Below are 14752 nucleotides of genomic sequence, written 5' to 3'. Positions count from 1 at the left end.
ACTTTGTCTTACACATGCACGTTGAGCTGCCTCACTCTCTGGAGCAGCCTTTACTGGTGTTTCTTTCTTGATCTAGAAAAGTGCATGAAACAGGCAGGCAAGTGATTTCTGTCCATACAGATTGTGTGATTTTCATTTTTTCACTCTGAGGGGCCTGCATTTACAGTCAGGCCTTAAAGTTTCAGTGACACCTAAACACAGTGTGGACAAGGTAAACCCTTATCAGCTGATGTGGTTTGTCTGGTTTTGTTTACTTTGAAATATCTGTTCCCATCACTGATATGCTTCAGTGCATCTTAAGGTCCAGAAATCAGACTGTTAATGACTTCTATATGAACCAGGAAATAAAACAGAAATCTTTTGACCAGCTTTAATGTAGGAGATGTGATTATTTTATTATCCAAAATTATTATCCAAGATCATGGATCAGGCCAAAGTGTTGAGAGTAGAGATGGGAGGTGAAAATTACTGTGACGAGACTTACCATGTTTTTCATAGAATAATAAGAATAAGAATAACAATAAATTTTATGACTAGAGCTAATCATAATTAAAAGAGCTTTTTTTAAGCAATAACCACAAAGTGCTTTATAAATTTCAAGACAAAAGTGGCAAAACAATAGCAACAATTGAGCAGTAGCAGGAGCTAAGTGTCAGCATATGCATATAAGAAAAACACAAGCAACAAAACAAAACAAGACAATGCCTCATAAACCAAGGAGGAAGACAGGAGCTGAGGCTCAGTGGAAGGCTGTTCCAGAGGCAAGGAGCCAGAGCTGCAAAGGCTTGACCACGCTTTGTTTTCCACCTGGACTCTGGACTAGATAGAAAAGCCAGACTGGCAGACCTGGGGGTCCTGTTCACACACAGGCGGGAGGATGTAAGAGCATGTATGATTTTCTCTGTGCTGCTGTGGCACAGAACTGATCCAATTTTGGAAATATTCCTTGGTAAAAGCATGACTGGACTACATTTTGTGTGTGCTGCCCCGGGTTCAAGTTCCAGTCCAGGATAACACCCACATTTTTTTGTAGCTGACTTTATGTTGGGGGTGATGAGCCAAGGAGTGTTTGAATTTGTTGTGAGACATTTTCAGCACCAATGATAAGGACTTCTGTCTTGTCCAAGTTAAATTTGAAGACGTTTTGGGACATCCAGCTGTTTATGTCAAGTAAGCGGCTATGTAATGAAAATAGTTTACTGGTGTCTGAGGATCAAACGACAGGTACAGCTGAGTATCCCATGTCCTGTGTCCCAAGGGTAACATGTTCAGAGTGAACCAGTCCAGGGCAGATCCAGTTAAACCAACCTACTGTTTCAGTCTGTCTATAAGGATGGTCGATCGTATCAAAAGATGCACTGAGATCATGCGATAACAGCACAGAACATGCAGCAGAGTCTGCAGCTCATCAGTGAGTCATTTGTGACTCTGAGGGCAGTTTCTGTGCTATGAATAGAAAGCCTTTACAATCATTGTACAACCAAATTAGTTGTGCTACTCCTAGTCGGTGCAATTAATAAGACAGTTAAAGTCAGACAAAAGCACACATTCAATAAATATTAAACTAAAATAATAACTATAAAAAATGGATATTGCACTAAAAATTGTGTATTGCTCGTATATTACTTTTAAATGTTGAGCTTTAAAAGTCAAAGTGCTCAGCAGATGATGGCATTTCTCTATGGTGTGTGTGAGTGTGTGTGTCTCTGTGTGTGTCTGTCTGTGTGTGTTGTTGGAGTTTAGTTCTGATGTCCCAGGGAGAGAAACTGCTCTTAAGCCTGTTAGTCCAGCTTTTGATGCACCTGTAGCGCCTCCCAGAGGGCAACAGGAGGAGTGCAGGGTGAGATTGGCCTCTGATGATTTCTGTGTCTTCCAGTGTCTTTTTTTGTTTTCAAAAAAGAAAACTGTGTAAGTTTTCTTTTCCAGGCTTCACTTTACAAACTGATTCACTTCACCAGTTTGTTTGGAAAGTGCAGTTTCAGTTTTTCTTCGCTCGCATGCTACCAAGTATTTTCATGTCAAGCATTTCCTTTGCATCTGAACTTGTCCTTATTGACAGTATTACTAAAATATTGGCAACACTAATGCTGATTCTCCTGTAACCAAGGACAGTTTTACAAACCACAGCACAGTCATACCTTTATGTCTTAATTATAACAAAAACAGTTTCTCCAGTCAAACTAAAAGTGAAAAACCTCCTCTTGTTTGTAGTCAATAAAAATATTTTCTGGGTATGCGAAAACACTGAGTGAATTTGAGAAGTTTGAGGGAAGCAGCATCTTTACACAGCAGACTGCAGAGGGCACTGTAGCTGGTCCAGTCGGTCCTTTATGCTTGAATGTTGCTAATTTCTCATCAGCTTTGAACAAGATGCAACCTCACATTCTCATCGAGAGGCTAGCTTCTTATTTTAATCTGCCTGACCAGCTTTTAGCCCTGTTCCTAAACGTCTTAACTGACAGGACACAGCAGGTTTTAGTTAATGGTGTTATGTCAAAAACCCAGGTTTCTAATATAGGTTCCCCACAAGGTTGTGTCCTTTCCCTGTTGCTTTTTATTTTATACACAGACAGCTGCAGGTGTCTGTGTATAAATGATAGTTTTCTTGTAAAATTCTCAGATGACACTGTTCTGCTGTCACTCCGCCAGTGTGCTGAGTCAGACCATGGACGTGCACTTCCTGATTTTGTTGAGTGGTGCAACAATAGTTTCCTAGACTTTAATGTCTGTAAAACCAAGGAACTCGTCATTGATTTTAGGAAAAACAAGAGAAATACTACAGCAAGTAGAATTCACAGTGAGGATGTCGAGATTGTGAACTCATACAAATTTCTGGGTACTGTGTTTGATTCTCAGCTTAAGTTTGACATCAACGCTGAATTAGTTGTCAAACGTGCCCATCAGAGAATTCACTTACTGCGTAAAATCAACTCCTTTGTGTCTCCAAATCTATTCTGTGTTCTGTGTATTTGTATACATTGAGAATCTACTCACTTTTTCCTTCATTTGCTGGTTCAACAATTTGCCTGTGAAGGACAGGAACAGTTTAAATCATGTAGTGAAGGTCTGCTCCAAAATTATTGGAACCAAAATGTCAGATCTTAAATCACTTTGGGAGGAGCGCGTCCTTTTTAAAGCCAAGAACATCCTGAATCACTATCATGTTCTTTTAAATGAATTTGCACTCATGCTATTAGGTCGGCGATATTCGCAGCCTCCCAGGAAGACCAATCGATGCGCCAGGTCTTTTATTCCTTCGGCTGTAACATTACTGAATGCAGAATTGGTCTAAAAATAACTGGCTGAACCACTTGGCACACTGCACTTTAACACTGGGCAGTTTGTGCATTTCATATGGAGGTATTTATTTACTTATTTATTAATTAATTTGTCATCTTTTTAACAAGGTTTTTACTACCTTTATCCTGGGCAGTTTTAGTGTATTTATTATTATTATTATTATTATTATTATTATTATTTATCATTGCTTTTATTCTACTTTCTGCCCCATATTTATTTATTTGCACTGATTGGCATTTTCCACACCACACCATGATGTGCTGTCGCTTTATGCCTTTTTATGTCTCTATCATGTTGTGTGAATTGTTGGTATGCATCCGGGGATTGTAGGAACTGAATTGGCCTTCGGGGATCAATAAAGTCTTCTGTATCTGTATCTGTATCAGTTCAGGAGGCATGGGCAACTTGGGATGTTTGCTTTCGAAGTGCTGCTTGAATGTCTTGGGGTCACCGTCAGGCATTTGTGTCTGTAGGAGGAAGAGAAAAAACAAGGCATTAGTTTCTTGATTTTGTCTTTGCATCACCACAAATGACTCAGGACAGGAATGAGTCAGGACAGTCACACACTTTGTTATCGATGTGTCAAAGTGACAGCTGGACTGGCAGTTTAAACACACCACAACAACAATCTGCCACGGTGTGAGCGTGGTGCTGGCACTGGTCGCGAAATTAAAACCAGCAACAGATTCGTTAGTCAATCAATCAGTTTATTTATATGGCAGTTTATTAATATGGTATATTTCATTCATTAAAATGCAATACAATGAGGTTTGCATGAGGGTAAAAAGGGAAAAGAATTAGAAGCAACAAAAAACAGAAAAATAGAAATAAATAGAATAGAAAGCTCCAACCAGGAAATAACACATATAAACTGTACATCAGCAGTGATGAGCCAGAGGTCATTCCACTGCAACAAAATGCATGTGCATGCATTGCTCAAGGATCCCCTAATCTAATCTGGATTTGAGCCCATAGCTTCATCTGTGATTTGGTTTCAAAAGAAGGTTTCTTCGTCATATTTTGGCACATGATATAGAAAATGAACTGAACTCTGATTATTTAAAAAAAAATCTGTTTGCATTGTTCTTAGATCGAGTTTGTTGCATAGAGCAGAGTTACTTAAGAAGAAATCCTCTCATTTGTTTGTTTAATTTCCTTGATAAGGATAATGGTATGCCCCTTCCTAACATTTTAACACTTTAAAGCAGAATAAAGTGGATGCTTTACCTGAAGCTCTGGTTAGACTGTCTGACACACACTCCAACTTAAATGAAATACAAGCTGCAAAAATACACTTTTGTCAGAAAATAGATATTGTTAGGTCACCCCCCCCCCCCCCCCCCCCCCTCAAATTTAAGACCCCACACGTTTCTATCACCAACAAGATATTCAGCTGTTTACAGTAAACTCCTGTAAATAAAGCGCTCTAATCATGTATTATATCAATATCTTTTCCGACTTCACTGTAAATTTACATCAGAGATTTGCAGTGGCAAGATTATGTGTTAAAGTGTTTCAACAGAATTAATAGGATGACAAATGATAAAACAATTTTTCTTCAGAGCGCACTGTAAACAACAGCTCAGCCACAGGTCCTGCGTGAGGAGCTACAGATCAAAAAACACAAGACACTTGAATTTATTTGTTGCTTAAAAATCTTTATAGGAGAATGAGCAAATTACAGATCTGTACTGACTGGTGTAGGAATTTTAAAGTGGATTTGAAAAACATATCATCTTGTATTGCTCTTTATCCTCATTCCTGGCTCCACTGGCTGTGTGAGTTCAGCAGCTCATCCTTTTGGAGCACACAAACGGAAATTTGTGCTGACATTCCGCGTCATTCCAGCCTTTCTTCACTGTAAAAGACACAAAGGACACTTACTAGACAAACAAAACCAAAATGTAATGTGACATGCTGGAACAAGGATGTGACCGAGTGGAAGAAATTTAGAAAAGTTGCTCTACCTCCATGGTTCATCTCGACGCAGTGCTCTGTGCCCTTCCAGTTATCGGGCTGTGCGGTGTCCCAGGCTGAATAGTCAAACCTTGAGCCGTCGGTCCAAAACCACAAGCTGTTCTGTTAACAGAGAAATCCAAAGACTAAAGTTTGACACACTGTCACGTCAAAAGACAATGAGTTTTTAGTCTCAGACCAGAGGATTTTGCAAAGACTGAGGATCTTGCAGGGTCACTTTCTGCAAGACTACAACCAGATTCCTTTTGAGACAAATATTATAGGACTATTATAAGAATATTATAGGATTATATGATATTATACAATGGTGAAGCTTCTTCAAGTAATCCGTTATGGGTGAATTATTTTATTAGTATTTATTAGTACTACTGGTGCGTGCGTGCGTGCGTGCGTGCGTGCGTGTGTGCGTGCGTGCGTGTGTGTGTGTGTGTGTGTGTGTGCTCTGCTGCCTGTCAAACATCTCAGACAATCCTAAATGAGCACCAGCGCTCTTAGAGTAAGCCTCAAGAGCTGAGAGTTCACATCTGAATGTGAACGCAGCACAAGATTCACTTTGTTTTCATGTTTTCCGTTATCAGAATCTTTTTATTTATTTATTTATTTATTTATTTGCATGCATGCATACACATCTGTTTACAGGAAACTAAAGGCCCAGCACCAGGCTGGTCTTTGTAAACTGAATAAGCTACCTGATTACTGTCAGTGGCACCGATCCATGTTCGAGGATGTTGACCTGTTTCTCTCCTTATGAGTTCCTTGACAAAATAGTTCTCATATGAATCGTGGATGGAGACAAGGTTGGCATGAAAGTGCAGACAATATTGCTGTAAAAGAAAGAGGGAGAAACTGCAGTTAATACATCAAGTGCTTATACCTCAAAACCTACAAACATCAGTAACATGGACCTATTTTGTAAGTGTTGGACAATATGGACAAGTGACAAACATAAGGAAGGGGTAGTCACACAAGTTTTTGTTTGTTTGTTTTTTTTGTTTGTTTTTTATGCTGACTGCAAAGTGTTTGGATGAGAAAGTAGATATGGTGGTTTGGAAAACCTGGAATTTAAATCCAGAAAAGTGGATCCACTTCCACATTCAAACAGTTATTTTATGAAAACTGAGCGATCAGTGTAAAGAAAACAGTATGATCACCTCTTCCTGGTGTGATAGTTTTTAAATTTTATGTGTAACTTACTTGTTTCTATTCTAGTTAGAACAATGTTTTTCAGAGTCATTTTGTGAACCCAATACACATGAATGGGGAGGTGATAGGGAGGTTGTCGATGACTTTGTCAAGATAAATTTCACAGATCACTGCTGATTGTTTTTTTTTTTTTTAATATGACCATTGATGGTTTACCAAATAATATAGGGAGACTCATTAGAAAGTGTTTCTTAAACCCATCTGCCACTGCCAGCTTCCCCTAACCTATGATTGACCATCCACAGGATAGAGGACTCGAGAGACAAGAATCATCCCTGACTCACCCAGAACAGATGTAGTCAAGCCTAATCTTGATCCTTCTGTCCTGAGCAATTTTAGCCGCATTTCAAATCTGGCTTTTAAGGAATCTGAGTGAAGGATTTGAATGAGCTTCTGCAGGTTACTGAGAGAAGTAAAAGATGTCAACCTAGTTTTAGAAGGGGTCACAGAAACAGACTAGTAAAACTAATAAATGACCGATAATAACGGCATGTCTATGCTTGCACATCTGGATTTAAGCACTGCCTTCGATTGGGTTGATCAAGGGATACTTGATCAACCCAATCGAAGTTGACTTGATAATTGGACTGGTCTCTCTGGCACAGCCCCAAATTTGTTTAATACTTAACCTCACTGATATAAAATATTTTGTGAGTCTAAGTAATTATGTTTCAGACAAGCATGCCATGTGTTTAAGGGTGCACAGGGCTCCACTGTTGGTTCTCTGTTGTTTTGCATGTATGTGCTTCCATCTATTTGGAAATATCTCTCATGACCATGGAGTAGATTTTCATTGTTATGCTGATGGCACAGTTATATTTATTTGAAGCACCAGATGATACTGATTCCCTAAATGCTTTGATAAATTCTCTAGCTGGTATTGTACAGAGTTGCAGTTTCCTTAAGCTAAATGAAGACAAAACAGAAGGTCTTGCAGTTGGTACAAATGCACACAGAGAAAATATACTGAGCAAACATGGAAGTCTGGCCCTACCTAAGCCTGTAGGTGATGCTAGAGAAAAGATTGGCTTTGTTTTTAGACTACTGGACCCAGAGAAGTGGAACTTCACCACCAATGATTTTTGGACACACAAAATGGCGCTTTTGAGAAGGAACTCTTCTCTGTTAGGTAGCAAAATATGTTTAAAGTTTTGAGATATCAGTGATATTTAATGTAATATGATAGCGGTTATATTTCAAGGGGATAAAAAACATTTTGAAATAAACCCTTCAGGCCTTACCTCTGCCTCTACCCAGGTGTGTGGATAATTAAAGAAGCGGAAGCATCGAGATCCATGTGACTCCCAGCCTGAGTAACATTTCTCCACACCTCTCTTCACATGGTGAGTTGACCTGCTCCCTCCTGCCTCCAGCCTCTCTGTCTTCTCAGCTGGAAGCACCTCTGCCTTCCCCTCTGAAAAAACATGGCATCAGTAACTAATGATCACAGCCGAGCTGACATAAACATACATTATCTTCATAATAAAATTAGTTTTTGGGGAAAATATGACCTCAGTGCTACAAGGCATTTATGAAAATGCCTTGTAGCACTGCAATCTTTGTGTCAAATCTACTGTATTTATTTTATAAGGAGAGATGCAACCAAAGCTAGTTTACAATATTGATTAGATTGGTACATAAATGTCTGTGAAGATTCTTAGTTTTCCAGGTCATGTTTATCCTAGGAGAGCCAAATCGAGGGCAAACTCAAATTATTTGTAGATTCTTTAAGACGTTTCAACTCTCATTGAAGAAGCTTCCTCAGTTCTGACCGACTGGTGGAGAGTCCCAGGTATTTATTTTGTATGGGATCATTGTCCAGGTCATTGATACCACTGGCTTGTTAGTGCTCCCTGCTTTGATATCTGTTTTTGGTGTTGATGAGTCAGGTGACTCCACCTCAGTTAACTCTGGTGCAGTTCAGCAATATTGAGCACAATCCAGATTGTATTACAGTTCATGATATTTTCAGATCTCAAACAACATAGCTCCAAACAACACATGATGAAACCTTTAATTGAAGATTTTTGGGTCTGATGAATTCAAGTCCCAGTCCAAACTATTCTCTCTTACCTTGAGACTTGTTCTGCTCAGCAGCCACAATCTCCTTCACTGGACCTGCAGCAGGAGAAAAACAGACCAGCTACCAGAACGAGTCCTCCATCCTTTCCACATTCTCACATTTTTGTGTTTCAGTGTGCTGGCAGCAGGAAGTCACTTTTTGTGTTTGGCTTTGACAATTCAGTTTAAAAGAAAAAAGATCTTATTTCATATTTCTTAATGATGGAGTAAAAAAATTCTCCCCGTCTCAATGGAATGAATCAGCTATGCTCAGTAGGTGGAGTGCTCAGTGTTTCAGTGTTGGAAATATATTGGAATAATGTAAAACTGAGGCTTTATGACAGATTACAATCCTCTAAATCAAAGCTGAACCACAAACTGGACCACTGATGTAGCAGGCTGGTCCCTCAGTGTTTTGACCATTCATTAAACCACAGTAGGTTCAAAATTTGGATTTTGATTGGCTGAGGGGGCATCGAATGAGTTTCAGTATCACCTACTTATGGCACTCCGAAGGCGTTTCTGTATATGTTTCACAATGTCTTCTTCATCCCCCATACCTGTAAGTAAGCTGAAACAAATTAACAGTTGTTGGCACTAGAGGAAAGGTCATGGGGTCACCAAAATTGCCAACCAAAGCTGTCATCTTCTGTCACTGTCATTGCAGTAAAACAGTTGAGGTTGTGCTATGTGGTGCTCTTATGTGCAACTGCTTAATGATATGCTGCTTGAAGTGTTTGAGAAATGTTGTTGCCTGGCTGCAGTGTTGAAGAGGCTGAGAGTGCAGCAGCAGCAGTGAGCTGCAGTGTTTCGCTGAGTCTCACCTGCTGCAGCGCTCAGAGCAAAGGCAGCACAGAGAAGAAAAACAGCCAACATGGTTTCTGGTGGTGAGCTGGACTCCTGCAGAGCAAATCAGACAGTCAGACAACAACAGCCAAAAGAGAAGTGACTTTTGAAAACTGGATATGCAGCTATACACACACAAGCTGTAATGAAACTCCCTTCATTAAGATGCATGAAACCCAAAAGTCTCACCTGCTGGAGGATATATTGCAGCCGAGTGTCTGCAGGTTCTGGAGAGCTGTGGAGTCAGGAGCTCTTATATACACCCAGAAAAACAAGGAAACAAACTTTTTTCATGTTCACTGGAAATTCAGTTCCCCAGAAACTGCATCATCACTGTGACAATTGTTGACACACTGACGTCCAAAGAAAATGTAGGTAGACAGTTTAAAATGGGACGGCATGGGGGTGTTATGATGCTGAGGGGTTTTGTCCCTGAGCTGTTTCCCAAACATCAGTTAACAAAGTGGTGTACTCTCCCATTTTAGTACTTTCTTTAACTATCACTGTCATTGAAGTTTAATCAGTATGACAATAAGCTTCCTGATTGTTCCTCCTGATCCTATATGCTCATTTTCTCACAGACTCTGAACAGGTAAGGGCATGACACGTATTTTATTCAACATAAATATCTGACCAGTACAAAATATACTGTGGTGCGTTCGCTTTTGTTTGACAAACAATTTGTAAATACGCACTTAAATTGTTACAATTTAACCTATCCAGCCGCTTAACAACATTGGGGCATAGGGGAGAGTGGGGTAAATAGTGCCAATTTTACTTAAAGTGCCTTTAAAGTGAGGGGATTACAGGAATGCCTCCAACTAAAATATGCACATATAGTTTAAGATGTTGTGCATCCCTGGGAACAATCACTTTGGATCTTATATAAACTGTTTGAGAAATATAGCTTTCGAAAAAAAAGTGGTTTTGTGGCACAACTTGCCCCCGGTGCGGGGTAAATTGTGCCATTAGAGAGAATACACTGGGGTAAATTGTGCTATTGATAATTGAAGTAAAACAGATCATTTTAATCTCACAAATGATAATGCTATATAAAAGCAAAACAAATTCAATACAAAATTATTTATTTAACATTTGTTTATTATTTTAACAAGATCACAGGCCACTTTTCTATAACAAGGCCTAGCGCCACATGAACACATACCCAGAACGAAATAAAAATTCCAAAATGAGCACCTGCAAATCATCTTCATCTGAATCTGAATAGTTTTAGTGATCAAAGGTAAGAAGACAGTGTACAATAACAATAAAATACAATAAAGTAATATATAGTATATAATCACAAGTTGTGTCACTGGCACAATTTATCCCAGGCCCTTTGGCACAAATTACCCCAAGCCCACCATTTTGAAAAAAAAAAATGCATCCCCCAGCTGTTTTGAGCTAACATTATGACAACTGTATAGACTCATGGTGTAGCTTACTAAAGTACTAAAACCTGTGTGAACTGTTTTCAAAGTTTTCTATAATTGTTCAAACACAGCAATCAAAAAACCTTGATCATGGAAATTTTACTTTGGAGGGCAAAAAAATGTTTTTTGAACTTAAATGTGCTTACCTCTCAAGCCATGTGTCTCCCTTCTTTGCAGGATCAGTGAAATGGATGCCTCTTCTACAATATGTGGTCACATGACCAACTTCTTCTATAGTTTTCTAGATAACAGGGGTGGCACTACTTGCCCCTTGGCACAAATTACCCCACTCTCCCCTATATGCCGCCAATATAAGCAAGGATAGGCAAGAAGCAAAGGAAAGGGATCTACGGTCGGCCAAATTTAAGGATAAGCCTGGCTCTGATCTTGACTTGGCTGGCATTATGAATGAGCTGAAATTGATCAATACGAAAATAGATGGCTTGAGTTCTAACTTTGAGAAACAGCTGAACAAGAAAGTTGACGCTCTGCAGAAATCCCTGGAAATTACCATCGCCATGAACAAAAATGAGCTTAAGGCTGAGATTGAAACTACAGCAAAAGATTTGAGAGAGGACTTAGACCGGGAGATTGGCATCATGGTTGCAAGAATCGAACAGGTGGAAACTAAGGTATCCAAAGCCAACCCTAACCCATCTAAAAGATTCGAGTCAGACGTTACCCTAATCATAGTTGGCCTTCCGTTTGAGGAGGGGGAGGTTCCGATGGACAGATCAAGGGCTCTGCTGAAAGACTGGATCCCGTGAGACCCAATGCCGGAGTTGATAGCCGCGGAACAGATGACACCAAGAGGCCGGGGCCCGGGAGTGATCAAGCTGGAGCTAAAATCGGTTCAAGATAAAGTGTCGGTCTTACGGCAGAAACATCGGCTGAAGAGTGACGAAAAGCTCAGCAGGGTCTGTCTCCAATCAGCCAAGTCCCATGCGGAGCGTCTCATCGATCTGAACTTTAGGACTCTTCTCCGGGAGATTCCGAACGGGAAGAACTACTACATCTCGGGGAGCGGGCGAGTAATGGAGAGACCAACAGCTGACAACGGGCCAGATGTTCGCAGAAAGGTGCACACTACTGGCCTTACGGACTGAGGCTCTCTGGCCCAGCACACAGGTACCAGGGAATCGCTCTCCCTTGTGCACTGGAATGTTAATGGATGGACTACAAGGAACTGTAAGTTGAGATCTGTTATTCTGAACCATTTGCGACCGGACATTATCTCCCTTAACGAAACTCACCTGAAGGGACAGGACTGTGTTGAACTTGAGGACTATGTGTGGTTTGGCAATAATAGGATAAAGAATGTAAAAGCACCCAAAGGTTCAGAGGGGGTTGGTTTGGTTTTGTGTGAGATCGAATTTATTTAAATTGTATAAAATTGACGTCCTGGATAGATACACTATATTGCCAAAAGTATTCGCTCATCTATCCAAATCATTGAATTCAGGTGTTCCAATCACTTCCATGACCACAGGTGTATAAAATCAAGCACCTAGGCATGCAGACTACTTCTACAAACATTTGTGAAAGAATGGGTCGCTCTCAGGAGCTCAGTGAATTCCAGCATGGTGCTGTAATAGTAATGTAATAGGATACCACCTGTGCAGTAAGTCCAGTTGTGAAACTTCCTCGCTACTAAATATTCCACAATCAACTGTTAGTGGTACTATAACAAAGTAGAAGCGATTGGGAACGACAGCAACTCAGCCACAGAGTGGTAGGCCACATAAAATCACAGAGCGGGGTCAGCGGATGCTGAGACGCATAGTGCGCAGAGGACGCCAACTTTCTGCAGAGTCAATAGCTTGAGACCTTTACACTTCATGTGATCTTCAGATTAGCTCAAGAGCAGTGCGTAGAGAGCTTCATGGAATGGGTTTCCATGGCCGAGCAGCTGCATCCAAGCCTTACATCACCAAGCACAATGCAAAGCATCAGATGCAGCGGTGTAAAGCACACCGCCACTGGACTCTAGAGCAGTGGACACGTGTTCTCTGCAGTGACGAGTCACGCTTCTCCATCTGGCAATCTGATGGACGAGTCTGGGTTTGGTGGTTGCCAAGAGAATGGTACTTGTCTGACTGCATTGTGCCAAGTGTAAAGTTTGGTGGAGGGGGGATTATGGTGTGGGGTTGTTTTTTGGACGTTGGGCTTGGCCCCTTAGTTCCAGTGAAAGGAACTCTTAATGCTTCAGCATACAAAGACATTTTGGACAATTTCATGCTCCCAACTTTGTGGGAACAGTTTGGAGATGGCCCTTCCTGTTCCAACACGACTGCGCACCAGTGCACAAAGCAAGGTCCATAAAGACATGGATAAGCGAGTTTGGTGTGGAAGAACTTGACTGGCCTGCACAGAGTCCTGACCTCAACCCGAGAGAACACCTTTGGGATGAATTAGAGCGGAGACTGCGAGCCAGGCCTTCTTGTCCAACATCAGTGTTTGACCTCACAAATGCACTTCTGGAAGAATGGTCAAAAATTCCCATAAACATACTCCTAAACCTTGTGGAAAGCCTTCCTAGAAGAGTTGAAGCTGTTCTAGCTGCAAAGGATGGGCCCACATCATATTAAATCCTATGGTTTAAGAATGGGATGTCACTCATGTTCATATGTGTGTGAAGGCAGCCGAGTGAATACTTTTGGCAATATAGTGTATGTCTGTGGTATTCTAGGCTTACAATTTATTCATTTATTGTCAGGTTACCATTTTGTTATTTATACATGCTATCTGCCACCAGAGACGTCTCCTTGGGGTAGAGACGCATCCAATTTTTTTTGCTTACCTTCTGAGTCAAATGTATCTCTGTTCACAAGCTGATGCTGTTTATATATGTGGAGACTTCAATGGTAGGGTGGGTAACCTGGATGATCATCTTAAGGAGGTTGAGGAGGTCCCATTGAGAGAGGCACTATACGAGCATGTTAATAAACATGGTGAATCTTTAATTGAGTTTCTTAGAGATGCAAAAATGTGTCTTCTAAATGGGAGGATTTGCCCTTTGGATGACAACTATACATCTGTGTCTACAAAGGGAAAAGCAGTGGTAGACTATATTATGGCCGCGCATAATGGTCTAGAAAACTGTATTTCATTTAAAGTAATAACAGTCAATCAGGTGATGGAATCTGTGGGTTGTTTTGATTTAATAGGGGTGTAATGAAGGCCCTCTTCATTACTTAGTTTGTCTGTTCTATAGTACATTTTCTGGAGTGGTAAATGAAATACGACACAAACACCAAGCATTGAATTATTTTATTGAATTTCTGTTTGTTGTGGTGTAGATTTTTGGTCATTGATTGAAGGCCAACCTGTAAAATAAAAACATGCATTTAGTGTGGAGTAATGCCATGTGCTCTTTGTGTGTGTGTGATTGTTTCATTGTGTATTCACGTACCTTTGTTCTCCTCTGCAGGGTGTTCAGGCCAAAAGAGTCCCCAAGGTCTGAGCACCAGTTTAAAGGTTCCAGGAGAGACCACACCATGATTAGTGTAGGGGTGTATGGAGTTTGTATTAATTCTTTACTTTTGGAGTTGATCTAGTGTAAGTTGTAGCACAGCACAGATCATTTAGATTAATTGATTTTGTTGATGTAGCTGTATTTTAATGTGTAAGTTGTTTGTTTGTGTATATTGAAATGTTGGGTGAGGGTGAGATCTCCCTGTGCTGTGATCAGGGCTCAGCTCATTGTCAGTGGCAGGGTATATAAGGCTGCCTGTTTCAATCTAACACTGTTGCTGCCAGGACCACATGCTGCCCGTGGTCCACAGTTCTGTGGGAGAATGTCTTCCTTTTCTTATTTTGTGTCTTTTTTTTGGGTGAAATAAACACCTGGTTGGTCTGCACCTGACCTCTGTCTCAAGCCTCATGTGTCCATTGTCCAACCGCTACACGGCCATCCTAACAAGTGGTGTCAA

General features: G+C 40.6%; 1 protein-coding gene across 1 annotated transcript; it reads right to left on the bottom strand.

Annotated features, from left to right (window-relative positions):
- Positions 1-4647: 4647 nt before the first annotated feature.
- On the bottom strand, positions 4648-9099 carry LOC115367265 (galactose-specific lectin nattectin-like). Its single transcript, XM_030062935.1, has 6 exons — positions 9042-9099; positions 8554-8598; positions 7722-7894; positions 5967-6101; positions 5268-5379; positions 4648-5158 (listed from the first exon to the last, which is right to left on the bottom strand). The coding sequence occupies exons 1-6, from the start codon at positions 9097-9099 to the stop codon at positions 5085-5087; spliced, it is 597 nt and encodes a 198-aa protein (XP_029918795.1). The 3' UTR covers positions 4648-5084.
- Positions 9100-14752: the final 5653 nt, after the last annotated feature.

This window comes from Myripristis murdjan, chromosome 11 (genome assembly GCF_902150065.1).
Source record: "Myripristis murdjan chromosome 11, fMyrMur1.1, whole genome shotgun sequence".
In the NCBI taxonomy this organism is placed as follows: domain Eukaryota; kingdom Metazoa; phylum Chordata; class Actinopteri; order Holocentriformes; family Holocentridae; genus Myripristis; species Myripristis murdjan.
This window is presented reverse-complemented; position numbering and strand designations above follow the sequence as displayed.